At 42.5% G+C, this 19,550-nt stretch overlaps 1 protein-coding gene across 1 annotated transcript in view; it reads right to left on the bottom strand.

Moving 5' to 3' along the window:
- The window catches only part of LOC123500093 (obscurin-like), a 191,166-nt gene that overhangs the window by 49,578 nt on the left and 122,038 nt on the right, over positions 1–19,550 (bottom strand). The window contains 14 exon segments of the mRNA XM_045248747.1: positions 86–207; positions 1,195–1,354; positions 2,326–2,434; positions 3,908–4,083; positions 5,496–5,607; positions 9,252–9,761; positions 10,326–10,844; positions 12,151–12,329; positions 12,878–13,035; positions 13,565–13,691; positions 14,218–14,352; positions 15,037–15,189; positions 15,437–15,603; positions 16,784–17,054. Coding sequence (XP_045104682.1) covers positions 86–207; positions 1,195–1,354; positions 2,326–2,434; positions 3,908–4,083; positions 5,496–5,607; positions 9,252–9,761; positions 10,326–10,844; positions 12,151–12,329; positions 12,878–13,035; positions 13,565–13,691; positions 14,218–14,352; positions 15,037–15,189; positions 15,437–15,603; positions 16,784–17,054 — 2,898 coding nt within the window.

Here is a 19,550-nt window from a genome sequence, read left to right as displayed (position 1 = left end):
CTCACCACTCGACCTCACCACTCGACATCACTACTCGCCCTCACCACTCGACATCACCACTCCCTTAGCTCACCACTCAACTCACCAGACCATAACAGGCTTGGGGAAGGCATGGATGGTGACCGAGACTTGAAGATCCTTGCCGAAGTCCACCACACAGTCCTCCAGTGGTCCAGGGGCAGGCTTCACCAGGACTCCCAGCTGACACTGTAGGATGCCAGCGAAGGATGCGTCACACAGGATTATAGGGGAAAGAAAGGGAGTAGAAAGGAAGGACGGATAGGAATAAGGAAGAAAGGAAAAGGAGTAGGAAGGATAGAAGGAAAAAAGGAAGGAAAGTAAAAGGAGGGAGTAGGAATGAATGAAAGAAGGATGAAAGGAAAGGGAATGAGAAGAAAAGAGGAAGAAAGGATATAGGGAATGAGGAAAGGAAATGAGAAAGAAAACAAGGAAGGAAGAAAGGAAAGGGAGTGAGAAGAGGGAAAGGAAGGAACGAAGGATTTATGGGAAAGAAAGGGAAAGAGTAGAAAAAGAAGGAAGGAAGGAAACAAGGAATAATAATAATGCGAAGAGACACATTAGGGAAACAAAAAGAGAATATATTTTTTGTAAGGATATGTTTGTTTTTATCCTTCTTCTCTTCCTACTTATCCTATTCTTTCTTCTATTCCTGTTGTTTTATTTATTATTTCTATTATTAAAAACTAACAGGTAACAATCACAGTGTTCCTCTTACCTGCACATTTCCTTCAAAGCTTCTTTCCCTCTTTCCCTCCTTCCTTTTCTTCCCTCCTTCCTTCCTTCTTTCCTTTTCTTCCCTCCTCTTCTTCCCTCCTGCCCTCCTACCCTTCTTTCTTCCCTCTTTCCCTCCCTTTCGTTCACCTCTCCTTCTTTACTTCTCCTTCCTTCCTTCCTTCTTCCTTTCAATCCTTCCATCTTTCCCTCCTTCCCTCTTTCCTTCTCTCTCTCTCTCCCTCCTTCTCTCCATCTCTCTCTTCCTTCTTCCTTTCCTTTTTTCCCTTCCTTCCCTCCTTCCTTCCTTCCTTCCTTCCTTCATTCATTCCTTTCTTATCTCCCTACCTTCTTCCTTCCTTCTCTCCTTTCCCTCTCTTCCGTGTTTCCCTCTCTCTCCTTCCCCCTCCTCCTCCTCCTTCCTTCCTTCCTTCCTTCCTTCCTTCCTTCCATCATACTCACAGTAGTCTCACATTCCCCGTGTTGGTTCTTTCCTTTAACGGTGAAGGAACACTTGTCTCCCTCCTTCACGCCCTTGGCAATGAGTGTGTGCCAGCCGCTCATCCTCTCGCTGGACACCTCGAACTTCTCAGACACTGGCAGGGGCTTCCCGTCGCGGAACCTGTAAGAGACGGTGAAGGAATGGTGAAGGAGTGGTGAAGGAAGTAAGTGAAGGAATGGTGAAGGTGAGTAGGAGAGAGAAGGATATAGTAGGTGAAGGAATGGTGAAGGAAGTAGGTGAAGGAGATAATAGGTGAAGGATTGGTGAAGGAGTTGAATAGGGGAGTGAAGGATGTAGTGGTGAAGGAAGGTAGTGAAGGATATATGAAGAGAGAGAGAGAGAGAGAGAGAGAGAGAGAGAGAGAGAGAGAGAGAGAGAGAGAGAGAGAGAGAGAGAGAGAGAGAGAGAGAGAGAGAGAGAGAGAGATTATTACCTACATATTAATACTTACACCACCACCACCACCACCACCACCACCACCACCACCACCACCACCACCACCACCACTACCACCAGCGCAGCACTGCCACCACCACTACCACTGCCACCACCACCACCACCACGACTACTAGCGCCACCACCATCAATCACCACCACTTGTAATGTTTGTATGACACTTTCTTAATCTATCTCTTGAGACTTGGCACCTCTCTCTCTCTCTCTCTCTCTCTCTCTCTCTCTCTCTCTCTCTCTCTCTGTTTATTTTTTCCTTCCATCCTTTCTTTTCTCTTTCTTTTTCTTTCTTTCTTTCTCTCTCTCTTCCTTCTTTCCTTTCATTACACCTTTCCCTCTCCCTTTTTATCTAATTTCCCTTTCCTCTCTTTTGCTATCTCCCTCCTTCTCCCTTTTCCCTCTCCCTCTCCTTCTCCCTCTCCCTCTCCCTCTCCCTATCTCCCTCTCTCCTATTTCTACACCCTCAATCTCTCTCTCTCTCTCTCTCTCTCTCTCTCTCTCTCTCTCTCTCTCTCTCTCTCATTTTTATACTCCCTTCCTTTCCTTCCATTCACTACCCCTCTCACTCTCACACACTCATTTTCACTCACTCTCTCACTCTCTTTCTGCATGACACGACACACACTCGCGACACTCACCATTGTACTTCAGGAATAGGATCACCCACGATTTGACACTTGAGCTCCGCGTCTGTGTGTTCCTTCACGTAAATGTCCTTCAGTTTGTTGCGCACGCGAGCCTCCTTCTCTGTAGCGGGGGAAAGAGAAGCAGAGGTTAAGATAGGTTAGGTTAGGTTTGGTTTGGTTTAGTTGGGTTGGGTTGGGTTGGGTTGGGTTGGGTTAGGTTAGGTTAAGATAAGTTAGGTTAAATTTGGTTTGGTCAGGTTAAGATAAGTTATGTTAGGTTAGGTTAGGTTAGGTTGGGTTGGGTTGGGTTGGATTGGGTTGGGTTAGGTTAGGTTTGGTTTTGGTGTGTTTCTATTATCTCATGTTTCCTTATTTCCTTATTTCCTGTCTCATTTCTTTCTTTTTCTCTTCCCTTTCCTCTCCTTTCATTCTCTCTTTTCCTTTTCCTCTTCCTTCTCTCATTCCTTTATTTTTACTAATCTTTATAGTTTTTCATGTGTATCTCTTACCTATCTTTCTTTTCCTTCATGTTTTCTCTTTATTTCTTTCTCTTGTCTTCCCTATTCTATCCCTTCTTTCATTCTCTATATATCTTTTTTTATGTCCTAATCTATGTAATTTTTCATCTGTATCTCTTACCTATTCTTCTTTTTCCTTCTTGTTTTCTCCTTGTATCTCTTTCCTTACCTCTTCTACACCTTTTATTATCTTATCTATTTTCTTATTTACTAATCTATACAATAATTCTCACCGAGTCTTCATTTTTTTTCTTTGTCATTTTCTCTTTATTATTTTAAGATTTCATTCCGCTTGCAATTTTTTAGTCACAATGAAGCAAGGCCCAGAAGGAAAGTTTATTCATTTCACGAGAAGAAAAGAACAAGCCACTAATTGTCTCCCCCAGAAAAATGATAAAGAAGAGGAAAGAGGAAGAAGGAGCTGGCACATAATTCCTATCTTTCTCTCTCTTTCTACTATTTCTCTTCTTATTTTTTGTCTATTTATCTACTTCATTACTCTTTTTTTTTCATCTGTTTTTGTTTGTCTCTTTTGCTTCCGTTCGATATTTCATTTACTTTATTTTCATTTTACCTCCTTTTTCTTCTTTTACTTCCACTGTCGTCTGTTTCTATATATTTATCTACTTACCAATTCCTCTTCTCATTTTTCTTGTCTATCCATGTATCTATCTATCCATCCCGTTCATCTCTTCTCTCATTCGCATTCCCTCATTTCTTTTCCTTCCTTATCCATCTGTCTATCCACTTTTCTGTTAATCTATATTCATGTCTGGGATCAAAATAGTGAAAAAATTCGTCTTTAATCTTCTGAGTTCCATAGACCCTTCCTAATGTCAATAAAAAGGGTCTAATCGTACATAGATCTCAAGGTAAAAGTATTTCCCAGTATTGAAAGGATTAAAAACTGACAGTTCAACTAGAGACCTTTGGAAACAGGTAATTTGTCAATAGAACTACAGAAACATCCTTAAAAACCCGTGTCACTTCAACTAGAACCCTTTGAAAAATAATGAAGATGCTTTGAGGCGTTAAAGTGTTTCAAAATATGAGCCTTAGAATCCACAAACTCTCACCTTTCACTGTAATGTTTCCCTTCTCCTCGGCCTCTGCTATCTTGTTCCTCAGCACACATTTGTACTCTCCTGTGTGTTCCGGATCGCTGCCAATCCTCTCCAGTGTGTACTTCTTGCCATCGAAACACATCTTGAGCCCATCCTCGCCGTCATTCAGCACCTGGTCGTTCAGATACCTGTGTGTGGGTGAGAGAGAAACAGGTGAAGATAAATAGGTAAATAGATAGATAGATATTTATTGACCACAACCAAATATTATAGCTACAGGAGGTATGGTCTATCAAAAATGTTTTCAATAAGAACTTGTAAATGGCTTAAAACAGAATAAAACTTGAAACACATAAAACGTCCATTTATACAAACAACCGCATGGAACGCCTAAAGCAAATCAAGTTATTTCACATAAAAAGTCCTAAAAAAAAGTGAGGGGATGGGCTAGAAAAGGTGTGGTGGGGTGTGGTGTGGTTTGGTAAGCTTAAAGCCCGTATTTAGAAACACTTTGATCTCTCTTTCTCTCTCCACGGTTTATTTCCAAGACCACAGGGATGATTAGCGCGGTTATCAAGTGTGTTTTTCAAGTTAATAATGTATAAATCATGTTTTTCACCCTCTAGACCATAAGAAATTGCTTAAAAACGCTTTCCTCTCTCACCACTACTATTTTTCAAGGCCACAGGGATGAATAGCGGAGTTTTCAAGTGTGTTTCTCAAGTTAATTATGTAGAAATCTTGTCACTCTCCAGAACAGTAGAATTACCTTTAAAACTCGTGTCAATTTAGATAAAACCTTTTGAGGTAGTGAAGGTGAAGCGCGGAAGTGTTTGAGAATACAAGCCTTAGTTTGGTTTGGTTTGGTTACGTTAGGTTGAATTAGTGGAGAAAAAAAAAGAGATAGAGTGAAGACGAGATATAGAACAAGAACCTGACGCAAAAACAACGACATCCACTTTACTAATGGAAAATAGGTGGAAAATACTTGTATAGTGAGAGAGGAGTTATTACCTGAAGTGGAGAGGTTATCGCTATCATTATCGTCATCATCAGGAGGGCGCGTTGTTTCCTTTCACTTTTAATGTTGTGAGTACTAAGAAGGGAATTTTCAAGAAAGCTCATCATTTTTGTCTTATTGTAAATGTTAAGATAAGAGGAGACGGGAAGAGGGAGTAATAATAATAGCAATTACCTTTTGTTTCTCTCTCTCTTTCTCTCTCTCTCTCTCTCTCTCTCTCTCTCTCTCTCTCTCTCTCTCTCTCTCTCTCTCTCTAGGAAGACAGATTATTATTTTTTTCACAACCTATTGTTCCTTTGCATATTAATTTTCTCCTTTCATTGTTTTCTTTTGTTGTCAACACCCACCACCACCACCACCACCACCACCACCACCATCCCTCCTTCTCCTCCTCCTCCTCCTCTCATAAGGACTAAATATGACGAGAGAATAACACGTGTAATCTCGAGGAGGAGGAGGAGGAGGAGGAGGAGGAGGAGGAGGAGGAGGAGGAGGAGGAGGAGGAGTGCAGGTACAAGAGAGACTAGCAGTGAGGAGGTGTAGGTACTTAAGTGGGGAGGGTGCAAGTACAGTACTCACCAGGTAGCCTCGGCCTGGGGTACGGACGTGGCCTCAACCTCCAGCATGAATTTGTGGTGAGCAATGAGAGTCTTGCCCTCGTTGAAGTTGCAACTCTTGATGTGCGGCGGGGCTAGAAAACGGGAAACACTCATAGAAAACAAGAAACACTCATAGTTTATCGCCGGAGAAAACGTGGGATGGTAGAGGGAGGGTTGCCCATGTAAAGAAAATGGGAGCCCACTGGAAAGGAAAGGTCAGATTATGAAAGTATCCCATAGAAAACGAGGTGCCATAGGAAGTGAAGTACTGACATGGTGGAAGTCATAAGAAGTCAGAACACTTTGGCCATAGAAAACGGAATCAAGTTGCACAGAACGAGAACTGATGCAATAGAAAATGGACGAAACTTTACAAAAAAACTAGAGATGGAAAGAAAACGTAATGGAGACTTGAACATTTCCACATAGAAAAGGCAAAACAACAAAGAATATATGAAATTAACACACAGAACGGGATTTAAATAAGCAGGAACAGAGAAAACGAGAAGCAGCGGAGGAAGAAAACGGAAATAGAGCGAAGTGGATGCGTGACGTCAACAAAGAAAATGGCTTGAGGGGAGACTGCAACATTGTCTCGAAAGAAAATGGGAGTTCGTCTCGTAGAAATTTGGACACGGACAAGAGCCAAAATAAACTGAGACTTGAGTGAAATTGAGCGTAGAATATTACATAGAAAATGGAGGTCAACGAAAACGGAGGCAAAGATAGAAAAAAAAAGAATGAAAAAAGGATTAGAAAATAGAATAAAAAAGATGTGTGAGAGATTTAGCTGTGGTTTGTTTGAAATTATTGAAGAAAAAGTCAAATTCGGAGAGAAAAACTGGAAAAACGGACGTAAAAAATGAAAAATGCAAAACGAGACAGGAAGATGAAAAATTGAGAACAGCAAAGTAAAAAAAAAAAAAAAGAAAATTGAGTGAAATATTTAGCATTGATTTATTTGAAATAGAGACAAAATAAAGTCTGTAAGAGAAAAATATGAAAAAAATCGTAAAAATAGAAAAAAAAGAGAAAACTAACATGGAAAATTACAAAAAAATATCTAAGACTTCCAAAAATTGTCTTAGAAAACGAGACTTTATGAAAACTATCCCGGCGTGTCTAGAAAATGGAAGACCCAAGTACTGAAGAAAACGGGAAGTGGTCCGGAGAGAAAACGAAAGAAAATGGGAGAAATAGTTGAGTGATTAACAAAGAAAACGGGAAATAGTTGACTGAGTTAATTTAGGGAAGAAAACGGGAGAAACAGTTGAGTGTTTGAGTCAATTTAAGAAAGAAAACGGGAAAAAATTGACTGAGTTAATTTAGGAAAGAAAACGGGAAAAAGTTGAATGTTTGAGTCAATTTAAGAAAGAAAACGAGAAAAAGTTGAATATTTGAGTCAATCTAAGAAAGAAAATGGGAGAAACAGTTGAGTTTATGAGTCAATTTAAGAACACAGGTATTTGATGAGTCCCGTCCGTGAAGGGGAATTAAGGATACATCAAAAGAAATCAAAGAAAAACCATTGATAAACAGGAATATTAAAGGTATTGCAGTGTTACCAACTCTTAATCAGGTATAAACATATATTTCCATTCTTAATTACGAGGGAGGTGAATGAGTCGTGAATTTGGCAACACTGATAAAAAAACTAGAACATTTTATTATTATTATTATTATTATTATTATTATTATTATTATTATTATTATTATTATCATGAGTCTTATTTACGGTATCCATTGATTATTATTATAAAGTAGCAGTGAAGCGTACGAAATTACTTGCAATTCACCTTTATTTAGGATTAGTTATTGACCCTTCAGTACCATGACGCGTTTCTAGATTCATTCTGTTTACTATTTGGTGACTATACAACTTCAGAAACTCCTGTGGGGGTATTGAAATAGTGAAGACTGTGGCCATTAATCTTCTGACCTCCATAGAGTCTTCCTAATGTCAATAAAATGGTCTAATCGTACACAGATCTCAAGGTAGAAATGTGTCCCAGTACTGAAGGGGTTAGTGAACGGCCGAGGCAGCTGTCCAGGCAGTTATTGGCCAGTGGAAGTCTTGCACACAACTGTCATTACACATATATATGATGCGAGATGAACAGGTGTGTGTGTGTGTGTGTGTGTGTGTGTGTGTGTGTGTGTGTGTGTGTGTGTGTGTGTGTCGGTGAGCGGGCGAATAAGTGAAATGGATGTGTTTGTGTGTTCAGGTGTGTGTGTGGGTGGGTGAGGTATTCATAGTGATAGACAGGTGTGTGTGATAAAGCAGACAGGTATGGACAATGTAATCAAGATGGGCAGGTGTAGAAGACGTGGTGAAAATAGACAGGTGTGGCCAGGAATTACTATGTACAGGTGTTGATGGACTTGACATGTATGTAAAGTGATTGAAATTGTTGACTTTCTAAATATGAGACAGGTATGGAGAGTGACTGAAACTGACAGGTGTGTAGGAGTAAGGTATAGAAATTGGGATGTTTTTTAGAAGATTTAGAGAATTTGTTTACCTTTTAATGGAGAAATAGAAAGTTGAGAAGTTTGTTTGTATGAAAATATGACAGGTGTTTTTAGGTGATTAGAAGTATACAGGTGTGTGTGTGTATGTGTGTGTATGTTTGTTAATGAGGTGATTAGAACAACACAGATGCAAGTTACAACATAAATGATAACAGGAAACACAGGAACAAATAATGAGTAAAGAGGAAACCAATAAACAGATAAAATAAAATAAATAAATGAAATAATACACGAAACGAAATAATAAGTAGTGGGGGAAATTGTACAAGCTGAAATAAAACGAAATAAATGAATAAACGAAACGAAGAGAGAACAAAAAAAATTAAAACAAAATAAAAAAAATCAACGAAACGGATAAAAAAAAATGAAAAGAGGCAGAAGAAGAAGAAGAGGAGGAGGAGGAGGAGAAAGAGAAAAAGTCAAACGTAAAATAGAATAAACGTGAGGCGAACTTTTTTCCTTCATTTTTGAGCTTCTACAGTGAACGCAGCTTCTCGCATGCTCCTCTGTGTTAATCAAGTGCTAATGTCACGACTAATAACGTGCGGCACGACTTTCTTTACCTGTTTAATTGTGAGGTAAACAGAAGCCTTGAAAGCCCAGGTATGTCCTTACGTGTATGTGTAATATTAATCTTGACAATCTAGTAAAAAAGAGAAGGAGAGAGAGAAAAGAGTCACTTCCAAGGTGCTTCAAGGCAGGTTAATTCATTTTTAAGAGGCGTGTGAACCTCAGGGACGTGCGTGGCGTGCGTTCAGGTCCCAGGTACATTCACTGTCTGCCCAGGTGACTACGGTAAGTTGTTGAGGCTAATTAGCATCCAGACGCAGGTGTGGGTGTCATTGTGTGTGTCTTTGTGTGTGTGTGGGTGTCATTGTGTCTGCCATTGTGTGTGTGTGTGTGTGTGTGTGTGTGTGTGTGTGTGTGTGTGTGTGTGTGTGTGTGTGTGTGTGTGTGTGTGTGTGTGTGTGTCACCTGGTTGTTATTTTGTCGTGGTGCTGTTGTCATTGTCATATTTGTTGTTGTTGTTGTGTGGTGTGTGTGTGTGTGTGTGTGTGTGTGTGTGTGTGTGTATGCGTGTAGTGCTGAGGGAAGCGGTCGTCTGTCCGGCTTACAGATTAGGACACGAAGAAGCAGCCAGCGGGACATGTGTTTAGTGCCTTGGTTTGGGAGAGGAAGGTGCGCCTCCTCCCTCGCCTTTTACCTTCTTCAGCGTCTTGGGAGAGGGAACCCCGGCCTCTACTTAGCTTCCTCTGGCCCTCCTGCGTTTTCTTGGCCTCCCCTTCAGGTCCTTGGCATTCCTTCGGCGCCTCCTTCTGTGTCTTTCCAGCACTGCCTTTGCCGCTCTTCCCGGACACATCCTTCTCATGTACCTTCTTCGGCTTGGGCAGCTCGATGTCCTCCAGTGGGATGTCCTCAATCACCTCAGGAATGTCATCAAAGGACACTGACTTCTTGGGCTGCAGTTTCCCGCGCTTCAATCGACTCACGTCCTCGTTTTCTATGTGCTTGGCGTCATTAGGGACCTGCTCCTGGCTGCCGAGGGTGAGGGCCTTGGTGGGGCTGTCTGCCAGGGAGGCGCTACTGGGCAGGGCCAGGTCGGAGTCAGCCTGGTGGTCGGTGACAAGGCCCTGGTAGTGCTCCATCTCCACAGTCTGCTTCATTTGCACGATGGTTGATGTCTCCTTGTCCCCGTCACCCACGTCAGACTCAGCTGTGCAAGGGGAGGGATAGAAGGATTAGTGAATGCACACCTGGAGATACCTGGGAACTGTTTACATGTTGAGTGTTTGCTTTGTTATCGTGTAGTTTACCAAGAAGTGAATGTTTTTTTATTCTAATGCGTCTACAAGTGTTATTTCAGGTAATTAGTCTTGTAGTGATCACGTTACGCCATCACCCTTGCATAACAGTCGCTCATATATAGAACAAGAAAGGGTGTCTTGGAGTTAGCGACTAAATAACAGTGTAGGAGATAGCAGTGAGTCGATTATGGGCTTGAGATTAATTGAATGTACCCTAGATTGAAATGATTTAGTGAGCAATGTACCTGTAAGCTTAAAATTAGAGGTGACACGTGGTAGTGAAAGAGTTATCGTTAAACTGAACTGATTTAGTAATTCTTTGTTTTATGCTTCAGGGGGAAAGTGTCTAAGGACAACTAATATAAAAAAGGCCCACAATTAAAAATAAATAACCCACACATATACCTGTACGCCTTAAAAAGACATGACAAGTAATAGAGAAAGGGTTATCGTGTTACCTGACCGCTTCTCACCTGTGATAATAGTCTTGCCGCCTTTCTGTTGCCTGTTGATGCTGCAGGAGGCTGTGACGTGCATCCCCGGCGTGCCCTCCTCCTCGTCAGGCTCCACATAGAAAGAGGCACTATCCACCAGCTCCTCGTCGCCTCGTCCTGGGCCTTCCCTCGTCAGCACGTCTTCTTGCATCATCACGTTCACAGCCTTGGTCAGGGAGGACTCGTGGGTGTCCGTGAGCGCCGTCTGTGTCTCGATATCCTTGGAAACGTGAATTGTGGAGGTCTTCCGCCACTGTGTTGGTTCTGTGATCTCCTCCACCGTTGCGTCTTCAATTTGTATAAGTGCCGCATCGATGTCCGCCTCACTTGGTATCTCGTTTTCTACTACTGGTGCTGGTATTGCGTTTTCCTCGATCTCGTTTTCGTTAGGGGGTTGCAGCACTGTGAGTTTCCGCCGCTTTTTGGGTTTGTTGTCACCGTCCCCGTCACTCGCTATCTCTTCCGCCGGTTTGTTATTGTCTATACTACCATTCGCCTCTGCTTTCGCGGGAACATGGAGAGGTTACTGGTTACCTGGACTTTACCTGCCTAGTGCGGTGGTGGGTGTACCTGTCCCCCACCTGGGCTGATTGGGGGCGTGTTGTGGGCTTGCTTTGTTCAGGTGTGGGTGGTGATAGTGATGGTGGTGATGGTGGTGGTGATGGTGGTGTGATGATGGTGGTCAAAGTAGGAATGAATGTTGAGATATATTGATGGTTTTTGGAGGGAGAAATGAGTACTTGATGGAATTGTATAGAGAAACGAGGTATAAAATAATGATAATAGTAATAATAGCAATGATAATAGTAATAATGATAAAAATAAGTATAGGATTAACTCAATATAATGAACAGAAAAATGGTTTTGCACACACACACACACACACACACACACACACACACACACACACACACACACACACACACACACACACACACACACACACACACACACACACACCTAAGACTTTAAGAAAAATATAAGAGAAATCAAAGTAAAGGCAGAATTTCAAATGATCACACTTTTCATCTGACACGCGTCCCATTTTCTGTCACAATAGAAAACGGAGACTGGAATTAATTAGCACATTCAACATTACTTTTCATAGTTATTACATTGAATTCATAATGACAACAAAATGGTGGTAATGGTGACGTTAATGGTGAGGTGATGGTGGTGATAAGACACCACCACCACCATCACCACCAGTATCATCACCATTACCGTTATTCACAAACAATAAACATTTAGTGACAACAACAAAAAAATAATGAAAAAATAATGATAATAACCAGTAATTAAATAGTTGCATTATTATTCCCCTTTCATTTCCCTCCTGAAAAAAAGAAGAGATGACACGAAGGAGAAAAGGAGGAAAAGGAAGGAAAATTAAATAAAGTAACTAGGAAAAGAAAAAAGGTTAACGAAGGAGGAGTAAAAACGAAAATTGAAGTAGAAGAAAACGAAAAGGAAGAAGAGACGGAGAAAAGGAAGGAAAGAGAAGCAGTTTTAGGAGGAAAGGAGGGTAAAGAGGACAGAAAGGAGAAGGATGGAAGAAGTAAAGGAAGAAAACGAGGAGGAATATGAGAGAAAGAAGAAATGGAGGAGGATTAAGAAACCAGAGAGAGAGAGAGAGAGAGAGAGAGAGAGAGAGAGAGAGAGAAAGAAAAAAACACCCAAACTCAACCCATCTGCAAAATAAAACACACAAAAAAAAAACGAGGTAAAACGAAATAGGAAAGGAGACAGAAGACAAGACGGGCCCCAGAGGAACACCACAACATAAACACAAAACAAGACTCACTGTTGACTGTCAGATCAGCCTCGGTGGTCACTGTCCCCTCTACATTGGACACAGTGGCGACATAGTGACCAGAGTCCACAGGGAGCGCCTCTTCAAAGATAAGGGTAAACGTGTCCTCACCCTCCACCTTCATCCTTACCCTACGTTCATCAGGGGTGTATTTCTTGCCATCCTTCGTCCTGGGGGAAAAATAGGGTGAGAGTGTCTTTTAGGGTGTCTTTGGGTGTGGATGGGGAAATTACTAATGTTAGGGTGATGTTGCTTAATATAGGGTGTTTTTTTAGGGTTTTTTCTTTCTGTTTTTGTCTTGAGTGAAAAAATAAGATAAGGCTGATTTTTCAGGGTGTTTTTATGGCTGAGATTGTCGTTTTATGAAGTGATTTTGCTGTTTTAGTTTGTCTTCTTAAAGGTGTTTTTCTTGTTGTCTTTTGTTCTTCTTTTCCTCTCTTCCTTCTCCTCTTTTTGCTTTTTTTCTTCCATCTTTTATTCTTCTCTGCAACTACATCCATTAATCCTTTTCTCGCTACAAACTCTTTATTTTTCCTCGCCTGTAACTGCTTTTTGTCTCTTTCCTCCTTCCTTCCTTTCTTCTTTCATCCCATCCTTCCTTCCTTTCTTCATCCCATCCTTCCTTCCTTCCTTCCTGCACTCACACCAAACTACATACGAAATCATTACTCCCCTCACTCACTCACTCACTCACCCACCCACCCACCCACCCACTCACCACTTAATATCCGGCAGTGGAATACCAAAAGCCTTGAAGGTAAACTTGGAAGCCTGGAACTCCAAGAACTCAGTATCCTTCAAGTTCTGCAGGATCGTAGGCGGTTCGTGCAGTCTGAAGCGGCCCTTACACGTGCTCTCGCCGTACTCGTTGGCAGCCTGACGGAGACGCAGAGGGTGTAGAGACAGATAAGGGAGACTCTGACGTGTTTTGGTGGTGGTTGTTTATTGGTGATAGTAGTGGTTGTAATTTTGAAGATGACGAAGGGGCAAGAGAAGGTAAGCAAGAAAAGGAAGGAGGGTAGAGAAGGAGAAGGGAGGTAGGAAGACAAGGACGTAAACGAATGAGGAAGAGGAGAAGGATGGTAATTGGAATGAGGAGATAAGAAAAAGAGGAGGACAAGAGAATAGTTTATAGAGAGAAAGATTGTATGTTGTCTTGGAGGAGGAAGAGGAAGAGGAGGAGGAGGAGGAGGAGGAAGAGGAAGAGAGAAATCTGTTGCCGGGTGTAAAGATGGTGTGTGTGTGTGTGTGTGTGTGTGTGTGTGTGTGTGTGTGTGTGTGTGTGTGTGTGTGTGTGTGTGTGTGCGCGCGCTCTAATATAGCTTCAAAATTACCTGTTACCCTATGAATGATTACCAGAGAGAGAGAGAGAGAGAGAGAGAGAGAGAGAGAGAGAGATCCTTACCTTCACAGTGTAAGGACCCACAAACTCGGGAGTGGCTTCCAGGATAACCAGGATCTGAGAGGTGTCCTGCGCTCCTCTGATGGCGAATCCTTCAGTGTCCTCCCTTACTGGCTTATCCTTGAAGTACCTGGCATAGAAAACGGGATTTGGTCACCCACACACTTAATAATCCCCTTCCCTCTTCCCTAATCTTCTTCTAAACTCCTAATCCTATTCTTAATCGCATTCCCAGCACCATAATCGTATTCTAATTCCCTTAATAATATTCCAGTTACTCTGATCCTATTCTCAGTCACTTGATTCTATTCTAATCCTCATAATCCCTTTTCCAGACATTCCAGTTTTATTCCCAACATCCTAATACTATTCCTATCCACGCTGATCCTATTCCTAGTCACATGATCCTATTACCAGTCACTTGATCCTATTCCAATCCTCTTAATTACATTTTCCACCCATTCCAATTCAATTTCCAACATTCTTATTTCACACCCAGCACCACTAATCCTATTTCAATCTTCTCAATCATATTCATAGCCGTTCCAAATTTACTCCTAACACGTTAATCCTATTCCTAGTACCTCTAACCCTGTTCCAATCCTATAATCCTCTTCCCAGCACTTCTAATCCTATTCCAATCCTCTTCCACTCACCACTTGACCGTCGGTGGAGGATTGGCTTCCCATTCCACGAAGAGTTTCACCTCCTTCGTCCCTTCCTTCGCGCACACGTCCTTCAGCGGTGTCACGAAGTCCGGCGGCGCCCTCACCCAGAGGTCCCCCTGGGTGCTCGCCTCCCCATGGTGTTGCTCAGCTGTGGGGTGAGGCGGGGTGTGGTGGTGGTGGTGGTGGTGATGGGGGAAAGGAGAAGGAAAATAAAGAAGAAAAAGGTAGAAAGAGAATAGAAGTGTGATTAGATGGTGGTGGTGGTGGTGGTGGTGGTGATGGTGGTGGTGGTGGTGGTGATGGTGATGGGGAGTAGGAGGAAAAAAAGAGAAGAAAGAAATAGAAAGAGAATGGAAGAGTGATTAGATGGTGGTGGTGGTGGTGGTGGTGGTGGTGGTGGTGGTGGTGGTGGTGGTGGTGGTGGTGGTGACGGAGGTGACGGAGGAGGAGGACGAGGAGAGAGAAAAAAAAGGAAGATAAAAGTAGAAAGAGAGAGAGAGAGAGAGAGAGAGAGAGAGAGAGAGAGAGAGAGAGAGTAAAATAACGTGAGAGAAAGCGCTTATTGATTTATTTGCTTACAATTATGAAAAGAAGCAAACTTTATTGATATTCATTTAAACCTTTTGTTCCTCTAACCTTCCCCTTCCTTCCCCTTCCCTTCCTTTTCCTTCTCGTCCCTTTCCTTCCCTTATCTAAATCCTTCCCTTCCTTTCCCTTCCTTTATCTAATTCCTTCCCTTACCTCCCCTTAACCTTCCTTTCCCCTTAACCTTCCATTTCCCTCCCCATTCCTTCCCTTCCCCTTAACCTTCCCTTTTCCTTCCCTCCTTTTGTACTCACCACACACTTGTACGTTCCCTTGTCAGTCCTCTCTACACGGCGGATCTTGAGAGTATAGAAGGTATCGTCCCTCGTCATCTTGAACCGCTCGTCTGCCATGATCTCCTTGCCATTCTTGAACCTGTGCACGTCAAAGGTTAAGTTTCCTAGTACATACACACACACACACCTAACAAACTGCACATTCACCTATTACCCATCTTTCCTTTTCTCTTACCCATTTCCCACTCCCTTTCCTCTCACTCTTTTTCCATCTCTCTCCCCTCACACTCTTTCCCAATCCCTCTCCTCTCATCCTCATCCCTCTTCCCTCACTCTTTCTCCTTTCCTCTCCCTCATCCTCTCCCCCTTCCCGAATCACTACCCACCATCTGGCGTCTGGTTTGGGGCTACCAGTGGCGCGGACCTCAAGAATCACATCCATATGCAGTTTCTTCTCCGTCTCGTTGTCCAATTCTCTGGTGATCTGAGGCGCTGAGTCCTGAGCGATCGTGAAGAAGTCTGACACCTGGGCTACATCATTCACTGCGACCACCTGTGAGGGAAAGGGCAGGTGTGTTAGAAAGGTGCTTTTAGGAAGGTGCGTTAGAAAGGTGTTTTGTTCTGTGGGAGTGGATAGGTGTGTTTAAAAAGTGCGTAAGGCAGGTGTCTTTGTGTTGAAGTGGAGAGTTGTGTTTGGTAGGTGTGTTAGGAAGGTGTCTTTGTGTTGAGGGAGTGGATAGGTGTGTTTGAAAGGTGCGTAAGGCAGGTGTGTTTGTATTGAAGTGGAGAGGTGTGTTTGGTAGGTGTGTGAAGCAGGTGTTTTTAGGCAGGTGTGTTAGGCAGGTGTGTTTGTGTTAACGGAAAGGACAAAGGTTTCATGCTGGTGTGTTAGGCAAATGTTTATTCACGTTTGTGTCTGTAATCTTGTTTTTCCTTTGTGTTTTGCTATTATTAGTTTTTATTTCAGGGTAGACAAGAATTAATTTGTGTTTTTTAAGGGTTTATCAAAGGTTTAGTCGTGAGTTTTACCTTTTAACCATCCCATTTTACTCCTTAGTTTTCTCTATCTACTCCCCAACGCTCCCCACCTACTCCCCAGCGCTCCCCACCTACTCCCCAGTCCTCCCCAACTAACTCTAAACCTGTCCAATTCTTTTATATCCTTCTACTGCTTTTTCTAACTTTCTCTCGTCTCTCCAAGCTTCTCCAATTAATAATCAGCTTTCCCAATCACTCCTCAGCCTCTCCCAATCATTCCTCTAATCAATTCAATTCTTTTATACCTTTCTATTTCTTTTATTTTTTTTCCGTGCTTTTCCAATCACTCCCCCAGCCTCTCCAATAATTTTCCAGCCTCTCCAGTCACTCCCCAGGGTTCCCAATCACTCCTTAGTCCTTCCCAATCACTTCCCAGCCTCCCCAATCACTGCCCATCTCTCTCCCCACTCACCATCCCTCTTCAGTCGCTCCTATCCCTCTCCAATCACTCCTAAGCCTTCCAAATCACTATCCACTCCTGTCCCAATCACTCCCCAGCATTCTACTCTCTCCCCATTCCCTCTCCCACTTATTCCTACAGCCTCCCTCCACTTACTCCCCACTCCCTTCCCTAATCACTCCCTATCTCTCTCCAATCACTCACTAATCACTCCCCAGCCTTCCCCTCCACTCCACTCCACCCCTGTCCCACTCACCCCCCTCTCCCAGTCACTCCCACAATCCCTGTGACTTACTGTATAGGTGCCACAGTCTCCATCAATCATTCCCTTAATGGTGAGAGTCCAAAGGTGCTCATTGACTTGCTTAAGGTTGACACGCTCCGTTGCCTCCACCGGTCTGCCATCCACCATGCTAACGGAAGAGAGGGGGGCGGTAAGGGGGATGGGGGAGCGGTGAGGGGGACGAGAGCCAGTAGGGGTGGTTGGAGGGCACTGGGAAGGCCGGGAGGCACTGGTAGGGGTCGGTGGAAGGTTCTGAGGTGTCTGAGAAGGGTTGGGGAAGGTTCTGGGTAGGGTTTAAGTAAGGTGACATTGGGATGGGTTCAAAAAGGTGCCATTGAGATGGGTTCAAAAAGGTGACATTGGGATGGGTTCAAAAAAAGGTGCCATGAGGGTAGGGTTAAAAAAAGTGACATGAGGGTTGGGTTAAGGTGACATGAGGGTTGAACAAAGTGACATGAGGGTAGGGTTAAGGTGACATGAGGGTTGAATAAGGTGACATGAGGGTAGGGTTAAGGTGACATGAGAGTTCAAAAGGTGACATGAGGGTTGGGTTAAGGTGACATGAGAGTTCAAAAGGTGACATGAGGGTTGAACAAGGTGACATGAGAGTAGGGTTAAGGTGACATGAGGGCAGGATTAAGTAAGGTGACAGACATGAGAGGATGTGTTGAGGGAGAGTGTTAATAGAGGGTGAGGGAAGAGCAGATGTGAATGAGAGTTGTATGAGGGAGTGTTAGAGGGTGAGGGAGAGCAGTGAGAGAGAGAGAGAGAGAGAGAGAGAGAGAGAGAGAGAGAGAGAGAGAGAGAGAGAGAGAGAGGAGAGACTAATCTACAGACATACGCATCTAAAGGCAGATTAATACACACACACACACACACACACACACACACACACACACACACACACACACACACACACACACACACACACACACACACAAAGATAAACAGACAGGCATACATACATACAGATAGACAGACAGACAGACAGACAGACAGACAGACAGACAGACAGACAGACAGACATACATCTACTACCAAGTCTATACAAACAAACAGACAGACACAAATGAATGGTGAGCGAGATATGGATATAAAAAAAATGGGATCTAACTCTCTCTCTCTCTCTCTCTCTCTCTCTCTCTGGTTTTAAGTCTACGTCTTAACGATTATTATTATTATTATTATTATTATTATTATTATTATTATTATTATTATTATTATTATTATTATTATCGCGTCTCCGCCTATTCTTTTAAAACATATTCATTAAATCGCTAATTTGTTTTTCTTTTATTCTTAGCCAGCATAAATATGGGACGCTGCGTTTTTATTTATTTATTTATTTATTGGAGGGTGAGAGGAAAAAAAAACATTTATTTATGTGGCAATTTGGAGTAAGTTTATAGGCTTATTTTCTGGGGTGAATTTCTGGGGAGGGGAAGTTTTATGGGGTGTTTATGGACCAAGAACTTCAATTATTTGGAGAGAGTTTGTAATATTTTGTGCAGGGGAGGGAGTTTTTTTGGGGGGTGTTTTTCATTGGGGTGTTGCGATTAAGAGCTTTATTTGGGGTAGTATGGGGTGTTTCTGGGGTGTTTATGACTTAAAACTTCAATTATTTGGTGGGGAGTTTGTAGTATAGCGAATATGGGGAGTTTTTTTGGGGAATTTCGGTAGGATTTGATGGGGAATTTATCATTTTTTTGGGGAAAGCATGGGGAATTTTTGGGGTGTTTTTTTTTAAAGTGGGGTATTTATAGATTAACGATTTGATTTGTTTGGGGGAGTTTGTCAATTTCGAGCTGGGGAGGAGGAGAGGGGAGTTTTTTTAGAGGGTAATAATTTCAAGTGGGGGGGGTGTTTATGGACTAAAAGCTTCATTTATTTGTTGGGGAGCTTGTCATTTATTTCGGGGGAGACGGCGGCGGGGGGGAGGAGGGAGGGAAGGGGGGCGGTCTCGTGGTGTCAATTCTGGTCTTTATCTTAGTACCTCAGTAAGTGTTGCTTTTATTGATGTCAGATTGTTTTTATTTTGATTTACGAGCATTTATCTGTCTGCGTTACCCTCGTCTGTCTTTGTCTGTTTGTCTGTCTGTACGTCACATTCTTTCACACACACACACACACACACACACACACACACACACACACTCACTCACTCACTCTCACTCTCTCTCTCTCTCTCTCTCTCTCTCTCAGAAAGGAGTTTGACCATAGTGTAGATGTTATTATGACCTCTCTAGCAACACTATTCATGATTCAACTACTGCTACTAGTACTATTTCTGCTGCTGCTGCTACTACTACTACTTTCATTTCCCTCTGTCATCTTAATTGTTAGTGTTGACATGTTAGGAATTTGAAAGGCATATACTGTACTATCGACTATGTGGATATCGAGATAAATGTGTGGTAGTGAGTGGTAGGGTAATGGTAGGGTAGTGGCAGGATAACACTATTCCCCTGTAACTCTCTAATCAGACATTGTTTTTATTCCATTAGAAAATTAAGCAGTTTTTCATGTACACCTTTATCCACCTCAATACAACCAATAATGCTTAGATAAATCCGTCTGCTTATGTTATGTGTACGTAATGGCAATAGAATCTACTGTACTTTATTTTATTTTACTAATTTGTGCTTCCCTACCACCCACTCTGCGCTATCGATTATATTACTCCTATAATTATTTCTACTCCTGTTAATACTACTACTAATTAGTTCCTTCAATGGAGTACTAATGATTCAGTTTTCTTTTTAATTTCTATATGATTAGA

This window comes from Portunus trituberculatus, chromosome 8, assembly GCF_017591435.1.
Source record: "Portunus trituberculatus isolate SZX2019 chromosome 8, ASM1759143v1, whole genome shotgun sequence".
NCBI classification, from domain to species: Eukaryota; Metazoa; Arthropoda; class Malacostraca; order Decapoda; family Portunidae; genus Portunus; species Portunus trituberculatus.
The sequence above is the reverse complement of the archived record's forward strand: the minus strand, read 5'-3'. Positions and strand labels throughout refer to the sequence as shown.